At 41.6% G+C, this 18,138-nt stretch overlaps 1 protein-coding gene across 6 annotated transcripts in view; it reads right to left on the minus strand.

Moving 5' to 3' along the window:
* Positions 1-489: 489 nt before the first annotated feature.
* The window catches only part of LOC117204637 (disheveled-associated activator of morphogenesis 1), a 43,459-nt gene continuing 25,810 nt past the window's right edge, over positions 490-18,138 (minus strand). For 4 of the 6 annotated variants that reach the window (XM_033442192.1, XM_033442191.1, XM_033442194.1 and 1 more), the window contains exons 2-12: positions 12,728-12,835; positions 5,824-6,132; positions 5,525-5,749; positions 4,849-5,446; positions 4,493-4,767; positions 4,081-4,413; positions 3,519-3,994; positions 2,881-3,317; positions 2,465-2,592; positions 2,222-2,392; positions 490-2,137 (exon numbers count right to left, since the gene is read on the minus strand). In XM_033442192.1, coding sequence (XP_033298083.1) covers positions 1,871-2,137; positions 2,222-2,392; positions 2,465-2,592; positions 2,881-3,317; positions 3,519-3,994; positions 4,081-4,413; positions 4,493-4,767; positions 4,849-5,446; positions 5,525-5,749; positions 5,824-6,132; positions 12,728-12,769 — 3,261 coding nt within the window. In that variant the 5' untranslated portion in view covers positions 12,770-12,835 and the 3' untranslated portion in view covers positions 490-1,870. Of the gene's footprint in view, positions 2,138-2,221; positions 2,393-2,464; positions 2,593-2,880; positions 3,318-3,518; positions 3,995-4,080; positions 4,414-4,492; positions 4,768-4,848; positions 5,447-5,524; positions 5,750-5,823; positions 6,133-12,727; positions 12,836-13,289; positions 13,563-14,635; positions 14,763-18,138 lie in introns of those variants that run through there. The other 2 variants (XM_033442193.1, XM_033442188.1) reach the window with 2 other exon arrangements.

Consider the following 18,138-nt stretch of genomic DNA (forward strand, 5'->3'; position numbering starts at 1 on the left):
TCGTTCTCTTCCTTTCGCTTTTCTTTCTTTTTTTTTTCTTTGCCACATTTAACGTGGAGTCTTCTATTCCAAAATTTGACGAGTGTTATTCGAAATAAAAATTCGTACTTCGTCACAAAAATCAGTTTCTAACTAAGCGTACATAAAATAATAATTTACAGATGTCGTATAGATAGTAACAATTCGTAGAAAATTATTTGCATATGCTTCGTATTCGATAACATGACGACATCTATAGAAGTGCAGGGAAATCGGTATTATGCTTGTCCTGCGGACATCCTATTGAAGTTCACTCTTTACACGTCGGTAATTTATCGGCAACCGGTATTTTTTGAATCACGGAAGATTAATATCGAAAAAAGAAAAGAAAAAGACTGAAATATTTAACGAACGAAAATTGGAAGCTGTTTCAAATAAAAGAACCTTTATTGATCAATAAAACCTTTATCTGACCAATAAAAAAAAAAAATTAAGATAAAAAAGTGCTAGTGAAGATTTGAATTTCACGTTTATTCGGTATATTTTATATATATATATATTAATACATGTGACATTAAGGACGCAGTAATATATTATCGGGCTGCCGCCATCGACAAGAATAGGACATCGATACTGAATATTTACAAAAATACAAAAGCTTACAAAACATCGACTGCTATACAACGAACTCTTGTCTAATCGTTTCGCCTTCTCTGGTCTACACATCGAAAACTAACACGAATTCCATCAACGACTCGGCAATTATTAACGAGCTTCTAAATAATCTAATTAATTATTAGGTCCTTTTCTAAAATACAAAATCAGACTTGTAGGTTTCCCGAGGCTGAAATAGAGTTGCAAGTATGCAATGGCCCTCTCTGGTATGTTTCTCAGTATATAAAAAGAACACGCTGTTCTCAAAAAGCATCGAAAATTTCGGTAAGAATATTCGTCGACGTATGAAAATCGAAGTCTTTTCAAAATTGTAACAGGTCTATCGTTCTTAGGATCGCGTTGCGTTTTCTCTCTGTTCGTTACCTCTCCTTGGCCCGATCGCTACGATGTTCTTTCGTCGAAGTTTTGCAAATCACTGCCGTTAAACGCGGACTACCTTAATGAACAAACGCATAATGACTATATACAGAAAATTATCGCGTGATACCCTTGCCTGACTCGTAACACAAACGCTTTTTAACAATGTACAAACTTGCGTTCGCTCAGTTTTTCGATTTTGCAATTTTTATGCAATGTCGCTTAATTTTAATCGTCGTATACGATGATAAAAACACAAAATTCTATTTGGTTATCATTGTGTAAAAAAAGAGAAATTATCGAAATTGAGTGCGCTAAAGCATCGTTAATCGTACGACGCTTTGGTCTTGTCAATTTAAAGATCGCGTTCTCACACGATTTCGTATTCCTGGATATTTCTTTGCCGTATTTCTTACGCAACATCGAACACAGTGTCAGATATGTGCAGGAATAACTGCAAAAACGAAACATGAGATTCGATTAAGAATATAAGGTGTATACAATTTTCCGAATTTATGATCGAACAAACTTCACGAAACATAATGCACCAAACGAATTACGATCGGTGAATTAGGAAGACTTTAGAGATAATGAATTAAAGAGGAATTACATCCGAAGATAATACTACGTAATCGATGAAGGAATTTACGAAAAGTAAAAGTTTCGTAGTCTTCATTTTGTTATTCTATTTACACGTTTCGTACTTAATCCGTATCCGTTATTTCGATTCTCTCCTTTATTCCTACAGGGGAATTGATTTCCTTCAACGCAACATTCATGTTTCCTTTCTATCACATATTGTTTAAATCGTAAAATGATTCGAACGACGTTAACGTCACTAGCAATTCCAGAAAAGATTTCAATGTCTTTCCCTGGAATCTTCTCTGTGCGCGCTGTGTCTTCGCGATTCTTGGCCGCTCGGAGTCACAGGTCTGCGCTTTGATCTTTTAAATTTCGCGATATCCTCTCCGAAAACGTCGCCGGTTCGAAGAGCCGATATCAAGTCATCGAATTCACCCTTATTGTCGTTCTGTCCATTGCTATTGGCTTCGTTCTTTTTGCTCAAGGAGATACTGTTCAATATTCCCTCGCGAGAATTCTTTCTTTCCATTGTCCTCTTCCGAAGCTAATATAAATTGTTTCAAAGAATATGATTACTCAAGGATTAGCGCAGAAGAAATACAACGCGAGTATCTCGCATTTTACGTACCTCTTGTTCTTGCTTTGCTCTTCGTTCTTCTTCCTCTATCTTCTTCCTCATATTTTCCACGTCTTGTCTGGCTTCAGCTAACGCCTGTAGGAAGTTTTCAAAAATGCCAAAGAACTCGTCTGGCTGCACGCCTGCTGAATCTTCGCCAAACAGCCTCACTGCTCGGTCAAACTATTCGCAGAAATTTCAGTCAATGGGTGAAAGAAAACTTGGCAATTGTATACAACCAGTCTGGAAACTTACTCTGGTCTTCATATCTTGGAACAGATCCTCCGCTTCCGCTAACCTACATGTAGCCTGTGCCTGGAAATCTCTCATTGCTGGTAAGAACATGTCTCCTTGAAGTACTTGAGACTGACCACGGTGGAATTCTAATAAAAAGTCGATAAAATTAAAGCAATCGTAAAACATAACATTAGGTTGTCCGAAAAGTGTCTTTCTTTTACAGACACGTCTTTTACAACGGCGCATCTTTATACAAACACGAAACCTAATTTGTCGATCGTTGTGATCTTTATTTTGGGGGAACAAATGGGTCATACGTAATTCGATAAAATAATATAAAACGAAAAACGTTGTGCGTCCATTATTTTCTTATAAAAAGAAAGAAACTTTTCGTACGACCTAATAGTATTAATCAAGGCAATTACGAAGCATACCTATTTCCCTTTGAACGTCCTGAAGACCATTTTTCAAATTAGCCACCTCTTTCTGCAGATCAGCCATGCTAACTCTAGCTGCGGTTCGAACATGAGGCATATCCTCCTCGATGTCCAACACCTCTCTAAACCTAGACTCAAGGATTTGAACCAAATAGTGCAGCAAAGTCGTGCCTTTGGAGCAAGAAGACTTGGTATCGACTAGACGATTCAAGGAAGCTAAGCGGAAACCGCAGGCATTCCCGCGAGCGTTTCCGCGATTTACGTAATTCCCTAGAGCTAAGACCAATTCCAGGAGCTTTCTAAGTCGCCGGGACCTGGCCACCTGTCGACTAGCTTCGAGCACCGCACGCATTCTCGGTGTCAATTCCGCAATGCTGGCAGCGAATTTCTTTTTGTAGTGAAGAGATCGTAATCTTTGCTCGTAATGCGGCACTCTGAAACGTGAATATCAGGAAATATCTTTTTAGAATGTCACCGAGTATTATCTGATCAAGTTTTATACCAGCGCAACGTATATACGATACTCCGTTTGTTTCGTTTGTCATAAATATTCGATTAAACGTTTGGTATGCATCGACAAAAACGTTATTTCTGGAAAAGAAAGGATCAACGATAGGAGGTATAGATCTACGTACTTGGATATTTGGTATAAGAAACAATCGGCCCTGTTCTGAAGCTCTTTCTGATGTATGTCCAAGAGAGCAGCTTCTTCAGACGATGGGATATACTTCAATAGTTGTTCAACCATGTCTATGTGCAGAATATTCTGTTGGTCCATAGAGAGGATGGTTCTAGTGATCTCGTTGTCGGACATTTTCAACTTGGACAACAAAATCGTGCAGTTCTGAGCTCTCCTCGAATCAATCACTGACATGGTCTTCTTGTTCTTTCCTAGGGTTCGCAGATCTTCGATCGAACCCTCCGCGGACACTCCGTTCTTTTGATAAGCGCAAAAGATTTTATCGATCGATTCTAGATCCATGACGTTATATAACTTCGTGTCATCGAGTTCCGACCATATAGTGCCTTGCAACTTTTGCTCCGGTATCTTCGACCAATTAAAGGACTTCAAGGGATTGCTCGGTTGAGGAACATTCTTGATTATCTCCACCTGGATACGTTTAATTCTTTTCATTATTCAATGTACTGCGGTAACTGAGAAAGTTGGCAATTGTTAAAGATCAAAGGTTATCCTACCTTCATCGGAGGAGGAGCTGCGGGCATTAGGCAAGGAGGTGGTGGAGGTGCCAAGGGCGGAGGCGGGGGCGGGGGTGGCATTGGTTTGGCTTCAACCTTCTCAAGAACCTCGTCCTCGACGATTTTAATCGTCGCTTTCGCATCGTCCGGTAAGCTTCCGGAAGCTACCAATTGTTCCAGCCTCTTCCTCTCCGATTTCTCGTTGTTTATCTGTCGAGATAGCGTCTCGACGTTGTCTTGCAATTCCGAAATCCTCTGCTTCGTCTCTATATGCATCGACGTCTCCTTCTCGAGGCGTTCTTTCACCCTTGCCAAGCTGGCCTCTATATCTTCCTAGAAAGGTAGGTCAGGTCACGGATGAGAACAAGAGCGGACAACGATCTCAATTTGGCAAGACAAGACGATAAATTACTTTCTCTTGTGTTCTTAGATCTAACTCTTGTTCCTTCTTGGCTAGTCTACTCGACATGTCGGAATTTTCTCGCTCCAACTCCTCTGCCTTCTTCCTGGCCGCGACGAGTTCTTCTTCCTTTGCGAGCAAATGAACAATTTCCTTCACGTTGATCTCAATCGGCGCGACGTCGGGATTCCTTGTGACACCTGTATCATTTCCTTCTGACTGGAGAACGATTTGTTGCACGATCCGATCGAACAGTAGCCAGTGTTGAGGATGGGAGCCATAATCGACTGGAAGTAATAGAGAAATAACAGATAAACATCTTCCTTTTCAAGCGAGTAGTACGAGTAAGTGAAAAGAAGATATCTTACGAGGTAATAGAAGACAGTGTTCCAAAAGACTCAACAAATGAGGATACGCAGCGGTATGACTGAGCTTTCTCCTCAATAAATCGAACATCGCCGTAGCGCTCTTCGTGTCCACGTGTTCCTTTTCGAACTTCCTCGCCAACTCCTTCTCGTCTTCGTTTCTCACCATTTCAAAGAAATCCAAATGCCTATCTAACGTCTCATTTTCATATTTTCTAAGCTTTTCGATAATCGGTTGAATACCGAGCATCAATAATTCGTATCTCAGGTGTAACCTAAACTCCAAAGTCACTTGACCTGGTCCATAATTCAACACCGCGTTAATGAACGACATGATCGCCGTCTTCAGAGACAGATTGTCTTTGTAGATACCGAAGTTCTTGTCCAAATCGTTTATAATACTTTGGAAACGTGTTCGTTCGGAATGATACTGCTGGAAATGTAGCATAGCTTCCAAGACTTTTCGATGACCACCTGGAACCAGGCAAACAGCGCCCAGAATTTCGAGAACGGATATCTTCGTCTTGATGTTTTCAGTCGCCAGCGACTGGGATATCGTATTGATGGCAGTAGGGTGCGCCAGTACGTGTGCTCTTCCATTCTGCAAAGACGATTAGAATTTCGATAGAACTTCTCGCTTAAAAGTGTTCAGTGGTCAATTATTACAACCTAATCCTACCGAATTGTTCATCAACGCCTTCAAACACCCTATCACACTTGTATGAAGGTTGCTGTTAGCTGCCTCCGCGTCCATAGTTCCAAGAACTTGTAACAGAGCATTCAATCCATCGAGTTCTATAAACCTGAGCACGAAACTATGCGGCTGCGTCCTCAAAGCGGTCTTTAGGGCTTCGGTTTGTCGCATCTGATTCGAAACTTCTTCGCCCTCTTCGGGAAAAGGACTCTGAAATTAATAAGTTCTTCATTAACACAAATATTAATTCATTAGTTAACAATGAAAAATCACGAAATAATTACACTAGCTATCGTCTTCAGTCTGTTGATATAATCCTCGGGATCCCCGCTCAGATCTGTAGTTCTGAGTCCACCATTCTCAAGCGTGCCGTTACCTTTCCTGGAGCAATATATCTGCCACTTTTTGTTCGCCGGAAGTGCCAGAACCGCCTGTCGGTTGGCCTGGGTCAGGTCCAGCTCGTCGACCAATTCGAGGAACATCTTGTTCAGTTCTTCCTCGGCAGGCATCGGCAGGGTGGGCGTCATTGCTTGAAGCGTGAGCGTACCCGTGTGCTCCACAACGCAATACGTGATTTCCGGTGGCTCGTCATCCTGTATGTAGAAGAAACATAGCCATATTTTCAGTCAGCTGTTGCAACCGCTGCTTTCATAGATAATCATTTGGTTTCCCTGCAGGCTTGTTTTTGCAGGATACGAGAGGCAAGATGATGAAGATGAAGATGATGATGATGATGATGATGATGAAAGGAGCAATAAAACGGGGAAGCAATTGTTACTTCGTTGCCGCTCAACGCGGAAGGATTTCATGGAGACGTTATTTTAATAATCGCACAGGAAATGCTAAAAATTGAGAAAAATGTCACGGAATTGGGTTCGACCTGTTTCGTTTAAACATCGCCAGATATTTTTGACTTTCCGTGAAAACCGATTGGGAACGAAGACGATCGAGGGTATGTAACCAGGTCTTGACCTTATTGAAGACGAGCCTCGGCATTAAATCGCGGAGTTGGCTGCTCGTCGAGATGCCGCTGTGAACCAACTTTACATGTGTACAGTGTGCGTGATCGACGATCAAACACGAGACGCCTTTTATATCGAACTTGTATCAAATATTTTGCATAAAAATATTGTCATGAACTTCGATACACATTAATGGTATGCTATATTTATCAAATTATTACGATGTTCGAGTTATACTGTGGTCCAGTTCAACCTGTATTTGCGATCCTCGAAGGACCATTAACTTCGTGCACTGTACCATTCTCGTGCCTCTCTCGCTTGGCTCGAGCAGTCAGAACCAGAGGCAGCAAAGGTCAGGGGACCGGCTCAGGCACTGGATTCCTAAGGTACTTTCACACGTGACTAGGAAATTACCTATATTCACGTACCAGGCCGTCGATTTATTCTTCGCAAACATCATGCTACGACCGAGAATATGCGTGCCATTTAAAATATTTATCGTTCGCTGAGCAACTTCGTGCAAGCTCCTGGTTCACGTGATGTATTTTTCACATATTCGTTGTGTTTGACCGTTATCACGAAGCGATACGAAGAACTGTGTTAAGATAATAGTCAGTGCGAGAAACTAAGAATATTAGCAGTGTTAACAGTCTGTTGACAAGAGCATCGTCAAACTATTTGCACCATAGTTTACATAGTCAATTCCGCATTGCTGTAGAAATGCATAGATTTATCGTGTAGATAGCAGAAATAATTACTCGGTTTTTATTCTAAGAGGAGTTTTCTCAATATAACAATCGAAATTTTCCCAATCCGCTCCTAACCAATTTCCCGATCGTCCAACGCTCAATTTCCTCAAAAGTCGCTTGCAACATCCAGCATCCCTCAATTCGTTTCAGGTTAACGCTCGCGGCGCGTTCACGCGCGATACTAGCACGTGAACGCGAAATAAGAGGAGATGCCATAAAGCGTGACACGCGACCGCCTGCCGGCACGCACACGTGAGTTTCAGCGTAAAAAGGCGAAGGAGGTCGGTCAGTTCGGAGCTGGATTCGTCGAGTTTACGCGACAGACTCCCTCCAACGGCCACCTTCCTCGTAGGACGAAAGTCTATCCACCGTGACGAATGCGTCGAGTAAATAACATGGATAGATTCCTCGGCGAAAAATCGAGATGGTAATGTATCGCTTGGCTAGGGTTTCTCCGCTTTGAGCAACGCGGTTCATACGGTGTTCACACGTAAGTAGATTTATCGTTTGAGAACTGCTGAGAAAACACGCGGTAACCTGCGACAAACTTCGTTAAACTCCTTCGTATCACAAATTTTATTCTTACTAACAAAACGATTTTCTTTACGAACTTCTTTAAACTTAATTTTCAAATTGGAAGACATATATCGTAAATCATGGTTTGCTATAAAATCTTTATCAACTACGTTGTCTTTGGTCAAACAGAAGATAGGTTTAAAGAATGTGATGTGTCATGATTACGAACGACGCTCTGGGTGAAAGATCTCGGCCGATCGCTGGAAAGTCCGACATCAACTCGAATCCCAGTATCGATCACCACCCTGCTCGTAAACGACCACGTGTTCAACGTCCGCACGTAATAAACTTTGTTATTGCACTATGTTGAGAAGATGATTATAAAATATAACCTGACGTTGTACGGAACGCAAACGACCGCTGAATGCAGTTCCGCGTCCTACCTTCTCATAAGCATATTTTTCCTCCGGCATCTCTCTGTTGTAGCTTGATAACAGGCGTAATCCGAGGCACGATCTTGGAAGCAACGTTATAACTGTATAAAGTGACCCGATTTAGCACAACCACGTATTCATCGGCTGCACGCGATGTGATTTATAATCGGTCGGCTTGAAACGAAAGCGAAATATTATACGCGCTCGTGTCACGAACTCGTCTCGATGATAACTTCCTTGCAATTTCCAGGGATCTAACCTTAGATGAACCTTGGAATGTAACTCACCACCTAAGCACGTCGAACCAATTGATTCGAATTTACTGGCATTGCACTTGGCAAGGAGATCTATAGATTCTGTTTTTGTTTCACTGTACGGGTTGCCTTCCGGTGGAAAGGGAACACGTAAAAGTACCTCTCGCGCAGATCGTTTCAGGTTTAAGGACACCCACGCCCGCGTGGGCGAGTAGGTTGTCAACGTAACACGGAAATTAAGCGCAATGAGATTTGCAGATATGGCATACTGTCTACTCTTTATAGGTCTCGTAGCATGATCACGTGCTAATACTCGTTGAAAACTAGTTTCATCGTCGATAGATACTTTTTGTAACACACGATAGCCCAGAAAAAAATTACTCGTTGTGGTCGGAGAGGAGAATAAAGTCAATATACGGTGCGGATTAGTTTGCAAATGCTGTAAGTTTTAAAAAAAAAGATTCAGAATCGTTCGAACAATCGTGATGTAATTTCGAAAGATCTCGAAAGAAAGTCATTACGCCCGTATTCTATTCTGCATCTTGAAGAAATTGCAGAAGCTTCGAAGCAAATGGAACAGATGGGCGATGGGAAACAACGTCGGCAATCGAGTTGCTCTCTGCGGATAGCACATACGCTTCTTCGGAAGCGTCGAGTTCGCAATAAACCGATGAGGTTGAAGTGGCTCGGAAGCCTGGCAAGAAATCCCCTGGGACGTGATCGCGTCAAACCCGCCGGCATTAGCATAATTTTTTCCGTTTCTCGCCGCGAATAGATCTTGAAGCGATTCTACGAACTGAATTTCTTGTCAAATGATGCTTATACGTCGCGGAACAGACGATACTCTCTCGTTCGACTACTCTACAGCCTCGAAGTTCGCACGAGAAATGCCGATCTAAACATCGCGGTCGTGGGGTTGCTTACAAAGGTAATTTAAGCGTCGTAAAACCGAAAAATGTGGTCGAATTCTTCAAAACGTTACAGAAGAGTAGAAAATTGTCTAGAAACGAATCAAAAACTTGTAGCATTTGAAACAGAGAAAATGACTTGGGTAGCCTACCATTTTGCAAACGTGGAAGGAACGAAGATACGAAAGATACGAAAGAATTTTAAGAAACATTTTCCCGATGCGTTTACGTTCGCCTTCGTCGCGCGTCATCCACTGCATATAACTTTAGAGGCAATCAGAAGTAGACGACTTGAACGGTAAGAAGAATGAGCGATAAAATTGTTAGTACGATCGACGAATAGCGAAGGATCCGAGACGTCAAAATGAACAACGTTGAGACATGCAAATCGAGCAACAGGCATCCGAGTCCAATGATCCCCTAAGAAAAAGCCCGGTGAGGAGCGCGTTTTCATCGTTTCTTACGCTTCCGTTAGCACCGCGGTAAGCGTATATATATGTAATAAATTCCAGTATCGTCGATAATTGAAAGCGTCGCCGCGAAACACGTAAAGAACGCTGTGTTCCACCAGTCACACGCGATACCGATCGTTTGTAGACTTTCCAACGCGCCGCTTGCTACCTTCTATGGCGCATTCCATCGGATCTCTCGTTCGACAGATCTGCCGCTTGAAAAAACGACTACAGAACCTTCGAGGATGCTGGAAATACGATTATGTTCACCGTAGAGTATCAGACTCCTTTTCCTCTCTGGACACGCCCTGTAGTACTACGGAACCGCTGAACAGGGTTGATCGGCATAATGGAATCTACGGGTCATAGGATTCCCTCAAGGACGACTGGATGGGAATCGCGATGGATTCCTCCTGGAAGTGGACACACGTTTCTCTTTTTTTTTTTTACTCGATTCCAAGGAACAACGATGTTATGGTCGTTCGTGAAATACGAAAGAAGTGTTCTCGAATGTGGATCTATGGATATGGAAGAATCGTCGAAAAACGAGAATACCATACACTTTCTGAGCTATTAACTTTGAGCCAAGCTTCCTCTTTGCTTTCTACAGTATGAGCATTTATGAACCGAAAAACCAGTGCCTTGAATAAGGCGTCCATTATTAAATTAAGACATAAACTATGAATGAGTTCGTCAGTTGTCGACGATATATGCTATCTGAAAAATCTCTCACTGGTATTTAATATAGGAATATAAGATGAAAAAGACGCCGATTGTTTCACAAGATTGAGGTCGATGCGTTTCTTTTTATTACAATGATTTGGGTCCTGCGTTTAATCAATTGGTCATCGTCGCTGTCGCTCTTGCGTTTAAAGTTAATTACGTTGACCGTTGTACCGTGTCAAAGAGGCGATATAAATGCATGAGAAAGTTTACTATCTTCGACTACAACTTCGGTCGTCACGTCTTTCTATCGCCCAAAAAAAGTTACGTGTCAATTTTGTCAAGACATTGCAAGTAGATGAAGGAATAAAAAGAATTTAATAGTTTTACTTTAAAAAAACGTAGAGACGTAAAGTTTAGTAGTGCAGCAATAAACAATATTGACAATATATTTCGTATTGCAATCTTCTTTCCTTTCTATTTTAGCTTGGAAGATACCTCTTAACTATAAAGCATCATCACCGCGCGATCTTCTTGTCACAAGAAGAAACCACTTCTTAATCGATCAAAGTGCATTCGAAAGTGGTCATCTTCAAGCTTCATCGATTCTCAAAAGGAAGTTGAATTTCCTTTATCGAGGGGGACATCTGTACCGTCACGGGCCACGCAGTCAAAGACCCAGGATGTCTGGATAATTTGTATGAAGAAGATGCACCGGTTCGTGACAATGCGATCTCTCGTTCAAAGTATTTTGAACAGACATTGCACATATTTTTCGTCGTTGATTCGCGCCCACCTTGCGATGACCACTGAATTATTTATCACTTAACGGAGACAGGGAAATGTATAGTTTTGATTTCACATGGAAGCATTGGTGTCAGGATTTATTGGAAATCCTTCTTGTCAGATTTACAACGTCATTTGTCGTTGCAGCTCATACAGAATAGCAAAAATTCTCAACGACAGAATAAAAGCAACATTTTTCGTTTATGATCGTTCATTTCTACATAACAATAAGAATTATACGAATTTATGTTGCATCACAACGTAATGAGATTCGTCGATCTGAACATAATGGAACATCTCGCGCGTTGAACGCATCGAGTAACGCAAGGAATCGTTTCAGCATCTAATTTTTAGCAGCACTTCCGGCGGCTTTCCGGTTCAGAAGAGATCGTGACCGATTTATAACTCATTTATATGCCATAATTGCATGCTCGTCCAGAATGCAAAGAAGAAGCATCGAACTTTGCTAATGATCCAATCTTCAACACTTTCGATTCCGATACCGATTCGCCTTTCTCCTTCGACCAATTCCTAAGTTTCGTATCAAAATTATAGCTTAGATTCGCGTATGCGATTAATCCGATTATATGCTTATCGCGATTTGAAGTTTCTTTAGACGGTGTCACGAGCTGTTTACGGAACGAAGAAAGTAACCGGTCTCTCCTCGACCAAATAGAAATCCCAGTGAAATTATACGGACACGGTCGAGAACGTTCCCTTTCGGGATCAAAAAGTCTGGGAATCTCGACGACTCGAACACGCGCTGGCAACGCACACGTGTTGCTTTTGCATTGCAGATGTCATTCGAGAATGCTTTGCATTTATGGGTGTGTGCCTGGCACGATGATTTAATACGGCATCATCTCTCTGCTCGTACGGGAATTCGACCGATCCAAACGAGTCATCTTGACGCGACTTAGCATCGTTTCGACTCTTCGGAAAAGCGCCGTCTCTACGTGTATTTTGTTCTCGTTCAAACTATTCTACCTTGACTTACGCAACTACTTCCTAATGACAATCTGCTTCGTAGAAGTTCAGGTAATCAGTTCTCGTTTGCTAGTTACCGATTCGAGCGAATAGAATGCGGAACCGCATTTGCGGTAGGCACGAAATCGATTCTCGCCCGCCGCGATCCACTAATTGTTCTCGTTCAAGCGTTTCGTTATGCTTCTATTTTCCGATTGTTTTTATTTGCAAATATTTGCGCCGTAATAATAGTACCGTTTGCAGAATGGTTAAGTAGAATTAACGAAAGATTCGTTACGCTTATAAATTGGAGAAAAGTTCTTATCGATCGTACGCGTTTCGCCGAGAAAATATGAAACGAAACACATATAATTTTTGTTCGGCCAGCCGATAGACAGCGCATCGGCAAACTCGGACAAATTATAGGGTAACTCATAATTGCTGTAAGGACTTGTTTGGTTGGATGGAGTTTCTAATTGTAGCAACTCTCGTTCTTACCTGAAGGCAACCGCAGAAAGACTTTTTCACCCGCGATGGCATCGTCTGGCAGCGACCCACGAATTCCTTCAAGGGCTGTGGACTCTTCACTGGACAGCTCGGAATCCTCTGCAAGTCAGAAAACGTCCCAATCACTTAATCGATTCGCCGATAAAATGTCACGATACTAAATTTTCCAATCGATATTCGGACAAAGAAGTTTCCTAAAAGATCGGACTTACGAGCTTTAGGAATCGCGTTTCGTCGTAAAGACGCGCCTGTCTAAAACGAAAAACATTGCCTTTCACTCGCTTTTGTCCAATATGAATTCCTACGGTACCAAACGTTATAAAAAGAACAGGTAGGGCAACTTGTTACGGAACCCGAACGTAATGCAGCTCTTGTATGACAGCGTCGTAACGATGCGATGATTGGTTTGTCATTCGTGTTACGCAAAAATTCATTCTATTCCTCGTCGAAATTACGACATTTTTTTCAAATTCTAAAAGTACCTAACACAGTCACAGATTTATGCTATACACCGGTAATTAACCCAACATAAATTCACTTCACGAACACCTACTGAAAAGAATCTCGAGGTCCAACCGTCCTGTCCGGGTTCCGGACAGGGCTCAATTTCCTCGTGTTGGTTAGTGGACGACATGCGGCTGATTCGATGATAACACTTTTATTTCTCCAACGAAGGATAGGAAGGCCGAAGGCGACGACACGGTACTGATCGTAATGGAGAGCGCAATTACTCGCGAATTTCACTTTTGCACGTTCAAAGTATGGGCGCATCAGAGCGCCGGCGAGACTGCCTCTTGGCTGATGAGCCGAAGAGTCTCGAGCCGACAACGAGGTCGAGTCAACGAAGTCCCTCTTATCGTACCGTCGAATTTCTTATCGCCACGCACGGAAAAATAAAGAACGCCGGTAATTTTTGCTAGTGGGTTATCGTGCAGGTATATATGAATATGTTTGCGGTCTCCTTCGTCAAAAAGTATTGATAAACGACCATTGTACAGAAGCAAAATTAATGTCTGGAATTCTCCGACAGAAGGTATGCCTGCGATGTACCTTTGTAAAATTTGGAACAGTAACATAGTGAAAGATAAGAAGCGACAACTGATTATTGAGTTTTACCCGATGACTGATCGTTTTCAGCAAATGGTACAACCTTATCTCACGTCTGTTATCACGTGCTATGCCAACTGCGCGTCCCAGCAAAATATGCCCAGACGTTGGGAAAACATCAACGGAGAAACTCGAGACGCCGAGTCGCTCGAAATTCAGCCTCTTTTCACTCTTACTTTATTGCGTATCGATGATCTAAAAAAATGTAGCTTCTATAGTCGCAGCTACTTTTCACACTGTCGTGGAAATTTATGGCTGTGCCGATTATCCTCGTTATTGTATTTTCACGATATTATTCAACGACGAATACGAACATCTACACCTTAATACCTTTCTCTTGGAAAGCATAAACTCCGGTTAGGCTCGAGGATCCAGCTAGGTTTTCTCAATTAATTCAGCAGGTCTGCGTGTGACGCATAGACGTTACCATGTAGCCGAGGACAGCATCGTTCCCTTTATTTCATGGAACAGCTGTTGCCCGAGGTAATTGTAACCTTCTATGAGCCGTTAGCTGGAGCCTCGTGTAACGAGAATGTTGTACACACATAACCGTCGTTCGCGAGTATGCGGCTACTCACGATGGTCGAGTATCGTGGCAACGTTTCGTGACGTGCAACATTATCTGCTTTGCGAAATTCATCTTCCCTCGAGCGGAACCCTTTGTGGAAATTCTATGTCACCGATGGACTCGATTCTTCCGTCATAGAAATCGCTTTCGTTTCGCGTCGTAGTTCGCGTTTCTATCGGAATGCGGGTCGATCGAAGAAATGGAAAAAATATCAACGGACTAACCTGCTAACTGCTCCGTTTGAGGAAGACTTACTGGCACGGATATGTAATACGTATGTAATGGGAATTCTTCGATAACTGATAGTTTGCCGAAGACAATATTTACGATACATACTTTCGTGAACAGACTCAGCAAGGTTGCACGATTTAATCTACGCCTAAATCGTTTCCTCGTAAGACACCGAGACACGCCAGCCTGTCACGGGTTACAGATTCGCAACTGTAAATACAAATAGATCAGTGGTTCTCAAATTGCGACACGATTGTACAGCATTAACTATTGCTCGATTCAGAAATGTAAATTATATTTGATTTGACAGAATAACTCAATCATGCACAAATATCAGAGTAGACATTCGATCTAAACGAAGTGAAATCCAAGAACGGATTGTTGGAAGAATATATCGAAGATGAGACCCAATTTGTTTACATAATCGCGTCAGTGGTGCAATGAGTTTTGCAATCGCAATTTCTGAAGGAAATTATGCTCGAATAGCCGATTGGACGAAAGAAAATCGTGAAATGAATGACGAACGGTCATGTAATCGATGGCATTTGAAAGGCGCCGATTAATTCTGCGCTTCATTAATCGTCCGGATACGAGAAATGTCGTTGAGTGGGCCATAGAATCGGACAGATTTTCACCGTAGTATGAATCGCATCCTGGATAAAAGGTGCCTCGAAAGCGCGGGTTCTGTCAATGGTCGTTTCGGCCCGCATAAAATGAGGCCTCTGCGTGCGGAGCACAGGTAAACTTTCGAGTTTCGTCTCGCGTGAATCGATGCATGGGACACGTGGTAATCATCGCCTCTTCGATTCGAAGAAACGAGGGCAATCATGGAATCCATGACTTTGTTATCACAACTATTACCATTAACTGGTAGTGGGAAATCTTGGTAGTGCCGTGGTGAGTTTACGTTGAAAATAAAGAATATTTACATTGATAAATTAAATATACAGGGATATTCGAGAAATGGGGTCAACTTGTACATTTTACTCAAGTGAACGCAGAGATGACTGAACGAAAAGTTAAAAGGTTTAATTAAATATACTTCTTAAGCAAAACGACGCAAGCGATAGAGCCGATCTTCTATCTTATTTCGTTAAATAAAGGAGCAGCTATACGAATGTGATAGCTGAGTTTCATTGGAGAAAAAGGCGTCGTATAAGAGTACAACGCTCATTGAACCGTTCAACTCTTTCTTTGGTTTTCTAGATTCAGCGTGGAGAATCTAATATCTAAAAACTCGTAGCCTAACCCATTTAAATTGATCGAACGATGTACAGTTATGAACAATGGCGAGAAATGTATGTCAGCCAGATTGAAAATTGGATTCGCGCACGAAATGTCTAACAGTTGACTGGAAACAGAGTTTCCACGGCCATTTTCTCTTCTTCTCCCTCGTTCCTTTGATCGTTGCCAAAAATATACACGGCTTCTGGGAAGTAGATTCCATCTAGCGGAGGAACACGTTGGAATTCAAAAAACTCGAACAAGAATTTTCGTGTAAATGAATGAAATCGAACACTAGAGCCATTTGGACTTTGTCGTCTCTTACGAAAATAGAATGCGTGAGGCTGGGAATTTATTTCATTTCGATATCATTTATAATATTGTATCGATAAAGCGGTATCGATTAATTGGGAACGTGTTATCAAACAGTTATCTCGCGATTACGTCGCTTCGACCGAAATTTATACGTTCCACCGTGAATTTCAATGCTGATTTAAGAGCTTAGAAAACAGTCGATTAAGGAATGCCTTTTGATTATGTATCACGCGCGCAATTATGACATTAACCTTAGAAGAGAAACTCGCTGGTCTGAAGATTCTAATTTCGATCGGAGCCGGGAGAGCCACGTAGTATTTCATATGTTGATTTATATTTAGATAGGACGATGCACAAAGAGTTGAGAGCAGCTTCGAATCGGGTTATTAAACGGATGTGTCTACGTATCTCGAACCGATTGCAACGTGATTCACGTGGTGCCTAGGAGGATAAAATTGCAAGAAGCCATCGTCGCTGACATGATAATTTATCAGTGAAAATAAGGCAAGCGTCAACATTTGCATGCTGCAATGATTGAGATATAAGTCTTTAAAAAACGGGGCTTTCGCCTCAAAGAAGATAAAAGATAGAATCTATATGAATATAGCGAGTTTTCATTTGTTCGATCATTAATTCGCATTTCCTAATATTTCTATTAAACAAGCTGAGCTAATCGGACAGAAAGAGGACGAGGGAATAGCAAAACGAGCTTCGAATCTCACGGCACCGGTTATCCGGTCTCGGTAGCTATTCTTCATGACCTCCCGCCACTAGAAATCTCGACGTTAAACACTCTCGCGTGATTTGTCATCGTAGATCGCCTCGTGCATCATTCGAGAATGTTAATTGCGAACGGCTTCGTGAGACAGGCTGCACGAGATTACTCTTATTGCGCTCGATACACGCGTTCGAGGATGTACATTTTCAGAAAAGGAGAACAAAAGATACCTAAGTACGACTTAATAGAGCTAAGATCCTCCTTAGTCTCGTCATCGTCGTGTTAATCGTGTTATGATTGCTGCAATTTTGCAGCAATTCAAGGTTTGCTGAAGTAATTAAAAAACGCAGTCGATTATAATTCGAGATACGGAAATTTCCCACATTCATAGAAATGTACAGAAGAAATCGTAGGATCAAAATTGTAACAATTTGTGGAAAGTCTAAAAGCAGCTTTCCAACGCCAGGAAGGGACATAAATCCGATGATTTACGGGATGCTTGGAAAGAAAACGAACCAGAATGTTTGAGTCTAGCCTGAATTTGACAGCTTCGGTGATCGATCTACAGACACCACCAGATATCTTTGCACCGCATTTTTTAAATGGACTACGATGTGTGTGAGAGACGTCAAAGATAACTTAAAATGGTGACCATGTTGATGTTGATGGGAAAAAATGTTCCAGTGAAAGATTTTGGAATTTAAATCTATTCAACCAAGGTACATAGTTTCGTTTCGTTCCTCAAGGAAAACATGTTTAGGGATTCGTAATAAGATATTTTCGAATGGCATTTGCATGTGAAAGTTTGTTTCTGAAATGGTAATTTCAGTAACTGTTTCCATAGACAGCTATTAGCCTAATGGAATATTTGTTTCTATCCGTGTGAGCGCTGTTTACGCGTTAAAATAGTCAAATCGATAAATTTCAAATTGATTGTTCTTTCTACGCCAGGAAACAAAGGACTCTTTATTAAGTCTTTTTATTAAGTCTTTTTATTGCTGTTCACCTTTAGTTGAATGTTTCATCTCATAACCCATAAAAACGAACGTCGGTTTGTAACAACCGGCACAATAAAACCAACACTTGTATCTGATTAAGTTTTTACGACGGAAAGCCACGAATTCCTTCCTGTTACGATTAGAATACGAACAAACTAGGCCAAACTCCATTCAAGAATTCGATTGGATTCCCTTTGATAAAATAAACACGCAACAAAATTCCGTTTCTCTTCAGGAAGTA

The sequence above is a fragment of the Bombus bifarius genome, unplaced genomic scaffold (assembly GCF_011952205.1).
Source record: "Bombus bifarius isolate JDL3187 unplaced genomic scaffold, Bbif_JDL3187 scf7180000007979, whole genome shotgun sequence".
NCBI classification, from domain to species: Eukaryota; Metazoa; Arthropoda; class Insecta; order Hymenoptera; family Apidae; genus Bombus; species Bombus bifarius.